At 38.8% G+C, this 17139-nt stretch overlaps 1 protein-coding gene across 2 annotated transcripts in view; it reads left to right on the forward strand.

Annotated features, from left to right (window-relative positions):
- Window positions 1-17139, forward strand: part of LOC121508118 (E3 ubiquitin-protein ligase SMURF2-like) — a 98358-nt gene that overhangs the window by 44354 nt on the left and 36865 nt on the right. For both annotated transcript variants that reach the window (XM_041784657.1, XM_041784658.1), the window contains exons 4-5: window positions 4631-4764; window positions 15843-15908. In XM_041784657.1, coding sequence (XP_041640591.1) covers window positions 4631-4764; window positions 15843-15908 — 200 coding nt within the window. The remainder of the gene's footprint in view (window positions 1-4630; window positions 4765-15842; window positions 15909-17139) is intronic.

Genomic DNA, 17139 nt, shown 5'->3' on the forward strand with positions numbered 1-17139 from the left:
AAAAATAGCACCATTCAACACAACCTTTTTGGCTAGGTTAAATATATAAAATGGGCTGCTTAACTACACCAGCTACATATAAATTAGGGCTGGGTATTGCCACTGATTAGCTTAATCAATTCAATTCTGATTCTCAAGGCCCCGATTCGATTCAAAATCGATTCATGTAGGGATTTTTTAGTTAAAGAAAACTATAGTGCTTCTACATTTAAGAGATTCAATAGAAATGGTACAAAGAGTGTTCCAACTTGGTACATTATGAAAAATATCAGGGTTTGCATTAAAAATTGACCCTAAAATAGTACTATTTACATCACTATTTTACCTCCATGTGGCCCATCCTGGATATGGCCTCTTTTGTCCAGTTTGCCTCTGTCTTTGTAGTGTTTAAATCCAAAATGCAGTCTGATATGCTCTTTTAAGTCTGGAGGTTCCTTCAGTGGAGCAGAGCTGCCAGGCACCACCATGTTTGTTTTCACAGAGATAAGTCACTTACTGCAAGTCCAAATTGAAACTCTTGTTGTTAAATTGATAAATATAAAAATAAGTAAATTTGATAAATTGTTTTGAGCTAAGTTTGATTAAGTCCATGATGCATAATTACACTGAAGCTTATAATGTGGTAGTAATAGTCACATTTTCAAATATAGTGCATACAGTATGGTGCTTTAATATTTATCTGTCCCTCCATCATACACTTCTGTCTGTCTGTGAGGTGTGTACTACAGACACCTATGCACCTAAAAGACAGAACCCACAGCGCTGATAAAAATAAACGTGCATCATGTTATCTATCATATTATGGACATTGTATGTTGTTGTAAATGTTAAATTATGCTAACTTTATAGAAAATCTACATGAGATGCAAGTTTATTACTCATATCTTTCTAAGTGACTGATCGCTCCGTCATTTCCTCGTGTAAACGGTGGGGGCGGTGCGTCATTTGCTGTAAAACAGAGGATTAGGGGATCGTGAAACAAAGCACGCTTTGCAAATTACCGTTGTCTGCTCCTCGTCTGATTTCCTGTAACCAAACCATTTCCAGATAATTGAGGTAGCTCCTCATTTAGCAACAAACTCAACCTCTGTTTCAACTCTGCCTTCCACCATGTTTGTTATGCTTCTGCATGTGAGTTTCAAGTGCGTCGCAGTTGATGAGGTATGTGTACGCCATGGTCGCAGACACATAAGTCATCAACCATAGTTTATCGTTATTATCAGTGAATGCTGTTTTCTCATCATGGAAAGTTTTTTTCGTGGTATATCGCAAACGATAAGACATGGCCCATTCCTCCTTTTAAGAAATGTTGATGACAAAATGAAGAGAAGAGACAATAAGAGGGAAACAAATAGTTTATTCAGCTGAAAGTTGCAAGGGCCAAGCAATGCATTCTCTTGTAGTCAAACTTCTGGCCAGGAAGAAAGCTAGACCCCCCTCAGTTTGGCTTTTAGTGTTTTTTTTTTTTTTTTCTTACTCAGTTTGATGCTTTTATAAATGTAGTGAAGTACAATAATTCCCTCGAAATGTACTTAAGTAAAAGTAAAAGTAGTGGTTTTGAAAAGTACTCAGCAGTACATTCATTTCTCACCCTCATAACCATTTTTTTTTAAATCGATATACAGATGTGTGTGGCCTGAACTCATGCATGAGTGAGAGGGATGTGGGTGGGACTGGTGATCTGATTGGGTTGCAGATCGTTTTTCCACTAGCTGCCACACAAACTATTTAAAAGTTTCAGAGGCACCTTTTTAGGTAATTCCAGTTCAGTATTGGATTATGCCATTGGAGCCACTGCTCTGTCTATGTAGCTTATTGATCTAATGTTTTGTGAAAATGGGGCAGATATTATAAGACTATTCTTCATTCTGCTCCTTTTCATTCAAAGTGAAAGATTTTTTTACGTTGAATATGAATTGTTTTTTTTTTTGTTTTATTGAATGAAATAAAAATATATAAATATTGATCTTCAGGACATTTTTCACCTAAAATGAGAAATCCCATTATCTTTCAATCTTATCACATGTTTGCATCCTATCCTTATCTATATAAAAAGCAGAGGAAAGTAAAAGTTTTGGATCATAATTTCTTATTTTACCTCTGGATGATGGGGCAAAGAGAGTGCGCTATTATGCAGAGAAACAGAGGAAAAACAGATTTCATTTTATAAAAGGATTGAATGAAACTTTTGTAGAGGCGCATGCTCTGCTCACTGTGCTTGCGAGTGCATACAGTCCAGCCTGCTTCTATCTGTGTATTGTGGTTTTTAGATGCCTGGCAGTTATGCCGTATACGGCAGGAAAATTTGGTAACATTAACAGTATTAAAAACTGGCACAAGACTTTTTTTTCAACAGTTTTTTCCTTATTGGAAGATCCTCTTTTCCTTTCTGTGCTAGCTAAAATTCAAAATAACAAAAACACTATGTATGATTAATTGAATGGTCAGAAATTAGAAAAAGGGATGCAAGAGAAAACAAATCATTCAGTTACTTTTAAAAAGCAGCAAAAATAATCTGGTTGTTTATGGTCCACTGACCCCAGAGGCTGCTGCATACAAAGTCTTAAACATGACAACCACAAGTACTCCTATGAAACTCTTTACTTGAGATGATGGCAGGACTGTTTAAACTAAAGCTATTTGCTTTAAAGTTTCCCCTTAACCGTGTCGACAGGCTGTTACATGGAGCAGTCACCCCAAAGGACTTGCTGGCAACGAAAGCTTACAAAGTGGTGTGAGATGGAGGGAAACAGTGGTGACAGGAGAATAGATGAGGAAAAGACAGCCTGATAGAAGCAGATGGAAAGAGAAGAGTCAGGGCTGCACATATGAATAGCAAAAGAATTATGGTAAATATATGTAATATTTGCACAAACGGATGCATCTTTCCTTTGCGGACTGGCATTTTCACACTCACACAGCTGTTTTAAACTGCTTTCAGTGACATGTCGACATCTGCCTCAGCTCCCTACCCTTTTCAACATAATTCTCTGCCCTCTTCTTGATCCCCACCCTCCTGGAGGAGTGTGTTTCCCTTCAGCGACCCCTGCCCTCTTCCTCTGGTTCAGGAAATGGCTAACATGCTGCAGAAAGCAGATGGAGGTGTGGGCCTAGCCAGTTGCCAGCTTGCCACACCCCCATCTTCAGGCTCCGGCTTTAGGAAGAGGGGTCTTTTCCCACATGTCATTTATCCTGCCCTGGATTAAATGACGTTAACTAAGTGTCATAAAATCATTTTAGTTTTAAGTTGCTTCTCTACAAGTCCTTGTAGCAAAGAATAAGAATGTAGAGGGACACATAAACCCAGCTGAAAGATCATGAACTCATGGTAGTTTGTAGGTCTCTCTTTGGTCCTCCAGTTTAAAACTCTTTTAGTTTAACTATTGACCTAGTGGTGGTTAGCAGGTCAGATTGGCTTTTTGCTCCCTGTGCTTTTACTCAGGATGAAATGTTGAATTCCTTTATAAAAGCCTTACTGGTTGTCGGCGCAACAAGACAACTTCAGTTTCACTGTGCTTACTGTTGCAAGGTGACAAGAGTTTACTTCTGCTTCCTTTGGTATGTTGGTGTACATTTGGTCAGCTTTAGATTGCGCTCTGTACTCAGTATTTTCCTTTATTTGAGGAAATGTAAAAAAGAAAAGATGTAAACGAATCATGTTCTGTTTTAGGTAGCAGCTCTAAACCTGGAAATTGTACCTTTGAATCGGAGTTGAATCAGATTAGTTCTCCCTTACCATTGTTGTCAATAAAGTTAATAACATTAAGCAAATCCCTCCCTGTCTTGATTTTGATTGGCTGTTGAAGGAGAAGTGTTAACGCCAAACATTGGGCCTTTGACTATTTCCTATTGAGAGTGCTGTGAGCGCAGTAACAAAAAACAGCTGATACTGAAGGCGAACAAAGCTCTGGCTCAGACACACCAGCATATGCTGAGATAAATGCAGATAACCTCTGCTGCAGCATCCTGATCACATTTTCAGAAACTGAAACTCTGGACAGTTGAAGAGTCTTACTTCCCACACAGGTTGTAATTTGATTTTAGTGCAACAATTATCCAACATTTATGTCTGATGTGTTTAGTAGGGAAACCCCACTCCTGATTCACAGCGTACTGTAGAGCTTGGCATCGGTGCTGGCAGCTGGCCTGTAATTATGTGTGTGTCAGCGAGTGTGTGATTGTGCATTTTACTGTTGAACTCTGTGTGTTTACTGTGGTAGCTGTCTGGGTCTCAGACTGTGGTGAAGCACATCACAGCGACTTCCTCTCTTCTTCAACCACGACTAGACTGGCCTCAGCTGTACTAAATCTGCACAAACATGCAATCAAACGCACACAACACTTCAAAATCAGCTAATCTGCCTCATTACAGTCTGAAAGTTCATTGCTTGCACCGTTCTCTTACTGTCAGAAAGGAGTAGTTAGAGGAGATGGAAATTAAAGTTGCACTATTCTTTGTTGTATGTTTAGTCTGTTTATCTTGTAAAATTTTATTAAATTGTGCTCTTTAGTTTCTGATTCAAATAAATATTCATCCATGCAACATTTGCCAGGAAGTATTAACCAAGAATTAGTCCTTTTCATCATTGTAGTGACCTGTTCTCTTTTGCTCCTTGTCTTTTCTTGTTAGATACATCGGAAAGGCAGACTCGATAACCATCAGTGTATGGAACCACAAGAAGATCCACAAAAAGCAGGGTGCAGGTTTCTTGGGCTGTGTGCGTCTCTTATCAAACGCCATTAACAGACTCAAAGACACTGGCTGTAAGTACCTGTGCATGTGTGCATGAATGCAACCTCCATGTCTTTGAATGCTGGCTATAATCACATCACTGGTGTCCAATCAAGTCTCAGGTCTGGCGTGCCTTAGGGTTCAGTATTTGGACCACTGTTATTTACATTTTATATCAATCATAGTGTACCGGTCATAATGTACCCAATGCAATTTTTCCTTTGTGTGCAAATGACACTCAACAATTTTATTTATTTTTTTACTACCACACAGCATCAAGATGTTTACAAACTCAAAGAAAACCCCACTGACGCTGCCTTCTTTTACGCTCAGGGTCACATGGTTGGGTCTATCATCTTCTAGATACCTTGGTTCTTGATTAATGAGTTGCTATCTTTTAGGCCTCAGACTTAGTATGTAAAGAAGTTGAAGCTGCAACTGAGTATTTATTTGAGAATGTCTGTTTTTTATTTTGCATTTAGTTAACTTATCTTCACTAAATGTCTGTCTATGTATATTGTATATATTGTATATATTGTATGTATTTGTTGTTAGTTCTGTTCGCGTATTTCTGATAGGAATAGAGGGCTAGATATGAGTGCTGTCACAGTCCCCTGACAACCAATCAGAGTTGAAACTCTGTAATGAGGAGGGTGTTAACATTTTTCAAACCGCACCATTACTGTTTGACTCTGATGAAGACGCAGTATGTGTCAAAACGTTAGTCCTTTTTGCCTGATTAAACGGCTATAAGTGATTCGTGTGCTCCAGTTTCTTCCTCGGATTTACCTGTTAGATCTATTGAAATACCTTTGTATTTTTTTGTTTCTTAGCTGTTACTTTATAGCATTATTTGTACATATTCTTTGTCATTTCTATTCATTTATGTTCCTTTTTTATTTTTTAAAAAGTTTTAAGAGTGTGTAGATTAGACAAATGCTTGTGATGCTGATGTTAAAAATAATGAGTAACTGTGTTTTATAATCTTGATCTCAATACCAATCAAAATAATCAGAATATTGATTTTCGCTGTAACTGAGCTACCCTAGTAAAAGGAGTTTTGGATATGCTGCTTGTGCAGCTTGGAATCCACTGCAGGAAAATTTGTGTCTTGGTCTCTGATATTTTTTTAAGTATACTAAAGTGTTGGAGGATACGGAAGCGGATTAGGGCCATTTTTGATGGAGAAAATAATTTTGGGCAAGTTGAGATTAAAGTCAAAATGACGAGAATAAAGTCGAAATTTTGAGAATAAAGTTGAAATTTCGAGAATAAAGTAGAAACACAATTTCGAGATTTAAGTCGAAATGATGAGGAAAAAAGTCAAAATTTCGAGAATAATGTTGAAATACAATTTCGAGATTAAAGTCAAAATGGCGAGAAAAAAATCTTAAAATCTTAAATACTCATACATCAACAGGAGCACAGCAGCCCTCGTGTCTCTCTTCCTCTTCCGTCTGATCACCTCTAGAGACACACAGGTGACAGACTCAACCTTGGTAATGGGAGAGTGAAGGGAGATTGATCTCTTGTTTATTGATCATAGACAAGTTGCTGCTAGTGATAACATGTTAAAAAGGCATAAAAGGAACTCTGTGATGTGTTGTCAATTGTAAACTAGTTAACAGTATTGTGTAAGAAAATGTTACCTGCAAAGCGCCATGTACACAATGTACATTACATATTTATATGGCATTTAGAAATAAAAATCCCCATATGTTTTCATTGCTGCTTTCATGCAGCACCTCCATGCTTCCCTTCAGATATGTCAGTAGAGTTGTTTATATTGATGTTGTCTATCCCATCACAACAAACAGTGAGCCATAAACGAGTGATGAATCTCCCTTCACTCTCCCATTACCGAGGTTAGGTCTGTCACCTGTGCGTCTCTACAGGTGATCAGACGGAGAGGAAGACGAGCGCTGTTCTGTCTCTCCTATTAGTGTATGAGTATTTAAGACAATAACAGAGAATCGTGCCTGTCTTTACAGTATGCATTATGCCTATCAATGAATATGTGAAATTATACCTCATTATTGGATTTAACAACAAAGAGATTCTCTCCCTTTGCCCCATAAACACACAGGGTCCATGATCCGCTGTCGGTAAAAATAAGTTTCGACTTTTTTCTCGTCATTTCGACTTTAATCTCAAATTGTTTCCACTTTATTCTCGAAATTTCGACTTTGTTCTTGTCATTTATACTTTAATCTCAACTTGCCCAAAATGATTTTCTCCATCAAAAATGGCCCTAATCCACTTCAGTAGAAGAGTAGGATGCATCAGGCACTAGATGTTTTTGACTGCTCTATGACTCAAGAATTCGTTAATCTGTTTTTTTATGTTTTAATGACTCTTGTTACCTCCACCAAGGAAGTTATGTGATTGGCTGGGTTTGTTAGTTAGTTAGTTTGTTTGTTAGCAACATAACTCAAACAGTTGAGGACGGATTTTGATGAAATTTTTAGGAAATGTCAGAAGTGGCATAAGGAAGAACTGATTAGATTTTGGGAGTGATCCGGATCACCGTCTGGATCCAGGAATTTTTGAAAGGATTCTTCACTATTGGGAGATAGGGCTAATGGCGGAGGTCTGCGCTCTCTGAGTGCTTTTCTAGTTTGTAACTTTTTTCAATTTTTGGCCACCTTCCTTAGCCACACTCTTGTAAATGAGATCTCAATGAGTTTCTTCCTTGTTAAATACATTTAAATTAATGAATAATCACTCCATACTCCTTCTGTATGTTTACCATGCTCTTCATCCTAAGATGGCAGTCTTGTTTGTTAGTGAACAGTCATGTGGATATACTAAATGATACTTAAATGATGAATTATTAAAACACATCCTGAACTCAGGACTCATAGTTGGGCAGATCCAGTCTTCTTGTCAGTGAACCTTTCCTGTGCCTTTGCTGCAGCAGTTTGATAACTAGCTTGCCTGCAACTATGTGTGCTGCTCTTTTAACAGCACTGCTGTCCCATTGCCAGCTCACAGACATTCTGCTGCTCCTTTGCCAGCCATTCATCATCAGAAGATTTATGGGCAGTATACACTAAAACTCCTCAAGGCCACACTTATCAGAAATACTGCCTGACGTAGGAATCAGCCACCTGGGACTAAATCAATAGCCACAATTCATTTTGCAGCAATGCAGCTTCCTCTCAAAGAAACAAGTAGCTTTTTTATCTTTGAGGCACAGTCCTGTTGGTATACTTATTTATGTAGTGTTTGGCACATGATTTGTGATAATCCTTGGCTGACCAGAGAATTAATCCCAGATGATTGTGGGTAAAAATGGAGAAAAAGTGATGACTTTGCTCAGACACAAACATTCTCAAATGATGACTTGAAGACTGCTGCACATGTTTGGATTTATGCTCCCCACATGGAGACATGCTTGTTTGTCTCGTCTGTCTCCTTTGCAGCACCAGTCTGCTGATATGGACACACATACACAAAACTGGATTACTTGCTGTCAAATTAACATTCCTTCCCCTCATTCTTCTTTCCTTTAATCCATCTTCCTGACCTGTCTTAAAGTCAGAGAGTCAGACATGAACCAGAACTACCACAATGAGTGTCATTACCCTTTATATAAATCCAGACTTGTCTTCATTTCCATTCATCCATTCTACACAGTCACGCCCCACAGCCACTTTAGGAGTTGTTTGTTTGACTATAATTTTCATTTCTTGGATGCATTTTTAACCAAAATGCATTGTTGGATGCTTCCATATATGTAAGAGTTGGCGTAAGAGACATTTACACTGAAGCAAGCCTTACTATCAAGCTAAGTACTTTACAGTAGAATTCAGAGAAAGCTCCAAGAGCCTTTACATTTGCTGCTAAATGGCACTCTTGGGTCATAAAGTTCACTCCCTAATCCACCAAAAACCACAACAGCGTCAGTGGTTCTGCATAAAGGACCTTGACACACATAGAAGCCTGGTGCCATATTTTTACCCCACTGAATGCAGAAGAAATTGCCTTTAGATTTACCCACAGTTTCCAGACACAGACACTATAGGCTCCATATAGGCTCCAGAACGGCCACTTACTGTAGAGCCAAAATGGCAGAAATTATACTCTATCACAGAAACAGGAGCATGCTCTCTGACATTATCCCACTGTCCTTGTTTTAAGAGCAGCAGACACATGAACAGATCTCAGTCTGTGGTCTGACCAAGATGCTCACACACAGACATAAAAGTGAAAACGCAATGACACACACAAAGACTTACTGAAAATGCTTTTGTTCCTAGAAGTCATATTCTCACTCATCATGGCTCATTTTGTTGTCCAAAGCAAACACAAAGTCAAACAAAAACCATTTACTCGGGGAGCACATGGCCTAGTGGTCTAATGCGCTACCCATGTACACAGGCGGCCTGGGTTCAAATCCAGCCCGAGGTCCCTTGCCTCATGTCTCTCCCCTCTTTCATCCCATTTCCGACTCTATCCACTGTCCTCCTCTGTCCAATAAAGGCACTGAAAAGCCCAAAAATATATCTAAACTAGAAAAGCACTCGGAGAGCGCAGACCTGAAGAATCCTTTCAAAAATTCCTGGATCCGTCCCCATGTGCCCCCCACCACAGCATTTGCTGATTACTCCCTTCCCGGTGGGGTGGAAACACGGTTAGGCAAAGCATTAGCTTCATTACGGGTGCCAACAGATGCACCCATTGTTTCATCGGACGACTGGAAGTCATGGCAGAGGGTGAATATTCCTCTATTCCTCCCAGCATTGTGAGCATTCTCGCTACAATTCGCTGTCTTTCTCTCTGTTACGCTCCGACTCGTCTCCTCGACCGGGTGTGTGTCTTTCAAACTATAAACTCCAAAACTTTTAATAGAAACACACCCAAAAATGCTGGATTGAAGTTACTCATGTCCGCCATCTCCTGGTGTAAAGTAGTAGTGACCTCAGCCATTAGCCCTATCTCCCAATAGAACAGAATAATTTAAAAAATTCCTGGATCCAGACGGTGATCCGGATCGTTCCCAAAATCTAATCATTTCTTCCTTATGCCATTTCTGACATTTACTGAAAATTTCATCAAAATCCGTCCACAACAGTTTGAGTTATGTTACGAACAAAATAACAAACTACCTAACAAACTAACTAACGAACAAACCCATCTGATCACATAACCTCCTTGGCGGAGGTAAAAAAAAAAAAAAAACAGAAGTCTTTCACTCTGACATACAGACACTCTTGCAACCCAGACGATGGTTCTGCATTGACTGTCTGGTTAACTAGAAGTCTGTCTGGCTCTGCACCGAGCTCCACTTCCTTCAGCACTGCAGAAACAAACCTCTGAGTACTCTGCCCCTCATCTGAACCTGCAAACTCATTCACTCTCTCCCCACCATTTTATGTGCGGAAATGCACGATGAGGTGTCCCTTGTTTAAACCTTATATATTTCTTCACGTTGATTAGGATCCTGTTTGTAGTGCAGTTTTACATGCATGCATACACCCATGCAGAGGTAACTCATGCCAAGCTCACATTGTTCTGCATGATGTTTTTGTAAAGCATGTGTAGGGCTGTCAGTTGATTGAAACTTCCTTTTAATCTAATTTTAAGATTGCAATATTTTGCATTTGGTCATTGTGGATTTTTGAACTGTTTTAGACAAAGGGTAACTGAACTCCTGTTTGGATAGTGACCTGCTTTTATAGGTAGATTGATTAACCACAGGGAAAGGAATTTATTATGGATTGAAGAGAAAATGAGAGGAAAGTAAGAAGGTAAATGTTCGATAACACAATGTGCAGATGAATTTTGACTTGTCCACTTAGCTGTTTGTGAGTTTTTTTTAAGTGAAATGTAGCTTTAAGGAGCAGTGGTGGACTTATTTTCGCTGTGGCTGCAGGAAGATGTTGACATGGCTTAAACAAAGTGTGCTAAAAAATACAAATTGATGTACAAATGGTGGACCTTGGTTGGTTGCAATTAATATTACTATTCTTGATAGTCCTAATTATTTGTAAATAAAATCAGAGAGTGTTTTTGGTTATAGAGTTATCATGTTTTACCAAATTAACAACTGACTCAGAGATGAGCAACGTGCACTCCCTATAACCGTATTTCCTTTTTCACGGCACCATAACTCTTTAGAATTAAATAGCCTACAAAATAATCTCAGAAAATAGTTTTGTCTGAATTTATAATAACTATTAGCAGAATCATATGTTTCAGTCCTTGCTGTGTAATTTACTAACATATATCAGACAGCATGCAGTGTTTTTTACCAAGATGAAGGGAAAAAAGTCAGCAGGTTGAGGCTTAAAGACCAAAAGACATCCCCCTTTCTCTCCTGTATTTCCTATCTGTCTGTAACATTGATGATAATGTGTATATTTTAATCTAATGATAAAGGGACTTAATACAAAGTATTTGCCGACAGGTGAATTAAACAGTGCCGAATGGAGTTAATGCTTTGATGGAGGGCAGAGCAGTGACACTTGACAGCACCTCTTCAACACAGACACTCTGCTCTCTTTGCACTCTTTCTGTCGAGTTAACCCTCGCTCCCTCGTAATTTTTAGCTCCATCTGTCCTTGTTTGTCCAGGAAACGGACATGCAGAAAGGTGTTAATAAAATAATCATTTTTGAACTTTTTTTTTTTTTTTTTTTTACTTTCACTGCTTCAGATCTCTTCAACAACTTCAACCCTGACCACTAAAAAAAATTAAAAAAATTCAATGTTACGCCCTTTTTATGCCAGTTATTGTACACCATGTTACTGGTATTTTTTATGGTAAAAAACACAAAAACACCATAATTCCCATAGAAAATGATCTAGAAAAAAAAACTTTTTTCAATAAATAGAGTCTGGGCCATGCCAATGATGAGTAGTAAAATTGATTTTGATGCATTGAAATTTTTTCTGTAGTGCCAAATTTCATATTTTAGCTCCATCTGTCCTTGTTTGTCCACGGACATGCAGAAAGGTGTAAATAAAATAATAAAATACTCATTTTTCTTTCTTTTTTTTTTTTTTTTAACTTTCACTGCTTCAGATCTCTTCAACAACGTCAACCCTGACTACTAAAAGAAATAAAACAAAAACAAAATTCAATGTTAGACCCTTTTTATTCCACTTATTGTACACTATACCTATGACTTGGATTCAGTGAGCTAGCGTCCATGCTGAACAGATGAGTCTATCAGGGCGCCAGTTTTACCATCCTTTTCTCGAGCCTCGTCCTCTACCAAATCATATGTGAGCGAATGCATTTGTTCATGTTAGGTTTATTTTATGTACAGGCATAAAAAAATCAGAGGAAATATGTAGGATATGAATTAGGAACGCGCATTTCCACCTCTAACCAAATTGTGACCACAAATATGCCAATTAAGCACATATATAAATTTACTGCTTCTTTGAGATATGATATATACTTTACCTATTGATCGAAAGGACTCATGCATGTCCACCCACTTGCTATGAAGTGAGGGCAACGTTGAAATTGTCCAAATGTCACTCTTTCTTAGTCTCAGACTGCAAAACTCAGAGATAACATTTTCAATTGTAAACACTCCACTTATGGCATATCCTGCTGTAAACATAGACACAGATTCTCACCCGAGCGTACGTCTCACACACGTAGGAGCATACAAACTTTTCCTTACACATGTAGCCCACTCTCAGACATACATATCTAGTTGCATGAATCGGTTCATTTAATTCTGATGATGTTTAGTGGGTGAAATAGCGCTCCGAACGGTCTGAGTCCATGGAAGGTAAACAATGTCTGCGTTACCGCAGGGGTTAAAATGGTGCACTGGCGCGATCTGCTGGATCACTTTGGAATGGTGAAGTTTAGATCCCTGGTGATCGAAAGACTGCAATAAAACAGTTGTTTTAAGTTGTTTTGGTGCCATAGACACACAGTCAAAAAACATGTTTTTAATGGAAGTCTATGTGTCCGATTTTAGACAAACAAGGATGGATGGAGCTATTTTGTGTCAATCGAGTTCTATAGGCTCAGTCTATTAAAATGTGACTATCAACTCAAAAAAATGATGAAAAAAATGATGAATGTCCTTAAAACAGACAAAGTAGGATCCGAGGGTTAAATATTTTTGGTTTAGGAGTTATTTTGAGTGTAACTTCTGTGAAATAATCAGAAAACGACAAATTCTGCGTCATTTTGTGTGTTTCTCTCTCCCTAGTTTACCCATGCTCTTCTCTGCTCTGTCTCCTGCGTCTGTCAATCACTCAGCTGCTACAGTCGGCACGATATGTTAACTTGATAAAAACGTTGTGTTGAAGTGGAAAACTGAAATTATTAAACTACCTTTAGTTTAATTTGTTATTGTTGTCTTCGTCAATGCCTGCAGAACAAAACAGCTAATCAGGAGATGACAGTACACTGAGGTGGAAGACCAGGTAACGAAAGTTGTGTTGCATGATGGCTCCAAAAGCAGAGGTTTTCTGGGTGAAGAATAAAACACTTCAAAAAAATTTTGACATAGTGTACAACTGAGCCAGAATTGTTTTTTGGCTCATTTTTACCTGAACTCACTAAATTACCTGATGCAACTGTACTTGTCCGCAGCGATGTATAGCCTAGCTTTCTTGAAGGTGCACCCAGTGTGCTTTCCTTAAAGGGACAAGGTGGACTGAAATGTCTGGAGGCAAATACCGTTACTATTGCCAAGTACCCTTTAACAACCCGACTTCAAAAATACCAAAATATCCCTTTAAAGCTTAGTCTCTCCTCTTCCCGCATCTCTGATTCAAGAGGAAAATCTGTTTACTTTTCCAGTCATGTAAGGCTTAGACCGTCCCTGTTTAGTCTAGACATGTATCCGGAACACATGCACCCTCTCTCTCTCTCTTACACACACACACGCATGCAGAGTCTGCTGACAAAACAGGTTACCGGGTACTCAAGGCTTACTTGGTCCATACATACAAACACACACGGCATTTTACATGCATATAAAATCATCTGACTGTGGTTTTAGTGTAAGCCCACAGAGAACTAGGGCATCTCTTCATCTTCCTTTTCTCTCACTCTCTCTGGCTTTTCCTCTCCTGCACAACTCTCTAACTACACTCTGACACACACATACACATGCTCACATTCTGTCTTACATATGATTAAGATTTATTTTTTAATTTTAACTAAGCCAGAGCCCCTGCAGGAACACTTTCCCAGCAGACATACCAAGGATTGCTTTGCTAATAGGCACTAATTTAGAGCAGTTTTGTGTTGGTCAGCTGGACTGGTCAGCACAAATTTCCCCTTGGGGGATATGTGTAGGAGAGGCTGCTGCATGTATCTGTGTCTGGATCTTGTTCAGAGTCTTCCTGGGTTGTGTTTCTGTGCTGTTTGTGTCTAGCAGTGCTACCCTGTGCTGAACCAGCATTGAGTTCTTACTGATCCGGAAACGACAGCACTGCTGAAGGCTTTAGATCTAGATTGTGTCTCCACACTTTTATCTTCTTGCACAAAATAGACAAGGCTGCAAATGTACTTATATTTTGCAAAGAAAAAAGAATCCATACACTGGCCAGAATCCATGTCTGTCATCAGGCAGATCCATCTTGTAACGCTCCAAGCTGAAACATTTGTGTCTGGTCTGAGAATTGAAGGGCCAGTCAGCTCCTTTGAGGTGAATGGGGTGGTATCTACGGGTGTGATGCCGTTGTACTGCAAGATGGTAAACAATGGCGACCCCAGTAGCAATTAGCTTGGATAAAGCTATAGCATAGAGTCCGTTTTTATCAGAAATTGTTAACATTTCTTTATTAAAAGAAGAGCAAAGAACTACACTGAAAGCGTTCCTGTGGGAAGAAGATGGTTTTAGCTACTCTCTCGACCTGCCTTTGCATGAGTTTGTGGTAGAGATGCACATTATCAGCATGCTACTGCGATTGGCAGATATAAGCTTAAAGTTAAATATCTAAAGCAGCAATATATAACCCTAAACATCTGGACACAGAGCGTGCATCTGAGCATGCGGACTAAGGGTCCTTGCCCCTTCTGGTCTTACTATCCTCTTGGAAGGTCTTGAGAAATACAGCTAATAAAAAAAAAAATTAAGCAATTATCAAATACAGTAGCCTGTACAGTTTGTTTTGTTGAGTTTTCTTAGTCTTTTATGATACAGTGCTGTTTGACCCAAGGCCATGGTTGTCTGTTTCCCTTCATGAACAATGTGCAGCAACTGAACAATTTAAATTCCAGAGCCACCTCTACCTTTTTGTCTTTTTCATCACATTAAATATGCACAGACTATCATTTTCTCTCATTTCTGTGTCCTAAAATTTTCTCTATATCACTAATCCCCACATTTCCATATTTTACGGTAGCTGCAGTTCCATGGACATTTTTCTCATTCTGATGAAATCAGCCCTGCTGAACATTTCAGTAGTGTTTACATGTGATGCTGCAATCTATTATGGTCTAGTGATTACATGCGCTGATGCATTTAATCAGAACAGCTGTGTGATGTGCACACAGAGTGAAAACATCATGCATTTTTCTGCCTCAAGGAGTGACTTTCAGAAGCAAACAACCACTCAGCCATATCTTTTGGCGCACGCTAAATCAGCCACCTAAAGCTGTAAATCTGTCATGTGGTCAGTGCTCCAGTTGTCAAACTGCTTTCAGTCAACCTAAAAAAATACACAAAGGCCCAAGCAAGGAATAAATCGCACTGAATCTTTTACTTGGTGCAAGGCTTTTGACCATCTCTTATACAGCCATCTGAAAATGCAATGGCTTATATCTGATTTAGATGCTTTTATGGAGCATTTTTATTGAGATTTGAACCAATGTAAAATAAATACAGGCTCCATATAAACATAGCTAGTGTCTAATTGAAGCAGTTTTCCTAAATTAGATGCATTTTATGAGAAGTATAAAACAACTTTTGTATAAGTTTGCATTTTCGTTCAGAGGATTTCAGATCAGCTGAAATCAGCAGCCTCTTAAAATCTCTACTTTAAATCTGTCTTTTATCTAAGGCTCTTCTCTTTGCTTGTGTGCTCATTTTACCTATGATTGTTTTGAGGTTATTCATTTGCCTGGCTCCTTGATGAGTTAATGGCCTGCTGAACATTTTGTTTCATTTCCCCCCCTGCAGATCAGAGACTTGACCTGAATAAGCTCGGTCCCAACGACAATGATACTGTGAGAGGACAAATAGTCGGTAAGGAACACAAAGACATACCATCACATTTCCATACTTTATTGGTTCCTAACTTTTTTTTCTTTTGAGTGCCCCCTCTTGTATTTAGCAAGAGTTTACCCCCCCCCCCCGTACCCAAACAAAAAACAATGATGCATTTCTATCATGAAATACGATCAGCTTTAATTTATTTATTGTGTAAATCTTAACCAAATAGCCATGCACACAAGTTATTTTACAAAAATATCTTTGCACTAACTAGTCATCAGTGTTTTTTCACGATTTTAGTGAGTATGAGCAAAATCTAATGTTAACAACCTCAGAGCAGACACAGCTTTGTGCACCCCCCCAAAATCTCTGGTGCCCCTACAAGGGGGTCCCAGCCTCCAGGTTGGGAACAATTTAGGTCATAACAGTAGTTTTGTTATAGTTACAAGTCAGTTAAGACAACACTGTTAAAATCAAGACTAAATTTTTCCATGAGGAAGATGAGATTAAAGCCGAGTTCAGACCAAAGATTCACAGCGAGGAAGATTGTAACTCAAAACTGCATGCAATGGGCTGCTCTACAGCGTTCATAAAGCTGACCAGTTCACACTACTGCGACTAGAGGAGACAATGCATCATTTCCATAATGGCAGCTCTCACAGTTACTCAATTAAAGTGATTTATTTCTGAAGTCACTGCACAATAAATCTGTCTGTGCAATGGGGACCATACTGCACATTAACAGTTTTTTCATGTGTTTTTGCCGTCATGATAATGTGTAACATTTATATCATATGTGGGTGCACAAGAGTGGTTCATCAGCAAATCCCTCTTGTCATTATCATCATAGGCTGCACCCTGGCACAAGAAAACGCATAAATGCTTTTCTAGCTCAGTCTTGTCATTACAAAGATATTCGCAGAGGATGATTAATTTTCTACAGACAAATATACCTTCTAAAGCCTCTCATTGATTTGCTCATATAGGGCTGCGTGGTTTTCTTACTTACACAGATGATGGAGGAGGCAGGGGTGAAAAGATATTTAGAAAACATACTGATACAAAAATTCCCAAACTTTACAGCATGAATGTGAATATTCTACTCTAAACAAATTCTTGTTGGCACTTATAGCCTATCAAAACAAGATTTCCATTTCAAATTTCACATTTATCTGCTCTCAACAATCTAAAGCCAGCTGTTTACACCTTGTTAAACTGAATTGCAGGTAACATTATCAGACCACTTGATCTGAGTTGGGACAGC

This window comes from Cheilinus undulatus, linkage group 4 (genome assembly GCF_018320785.1).
Source record: "Cheilinus undulatus linkage group 4, ASM1832078v1, whole genome shotgun sequence".
Taxonomy (NCBI): Eukaryota; Metazoa; Chordata; class Actinopteri; order Labriformes; family Labridae; genus Cheilinus; species Cheilinus undulatus.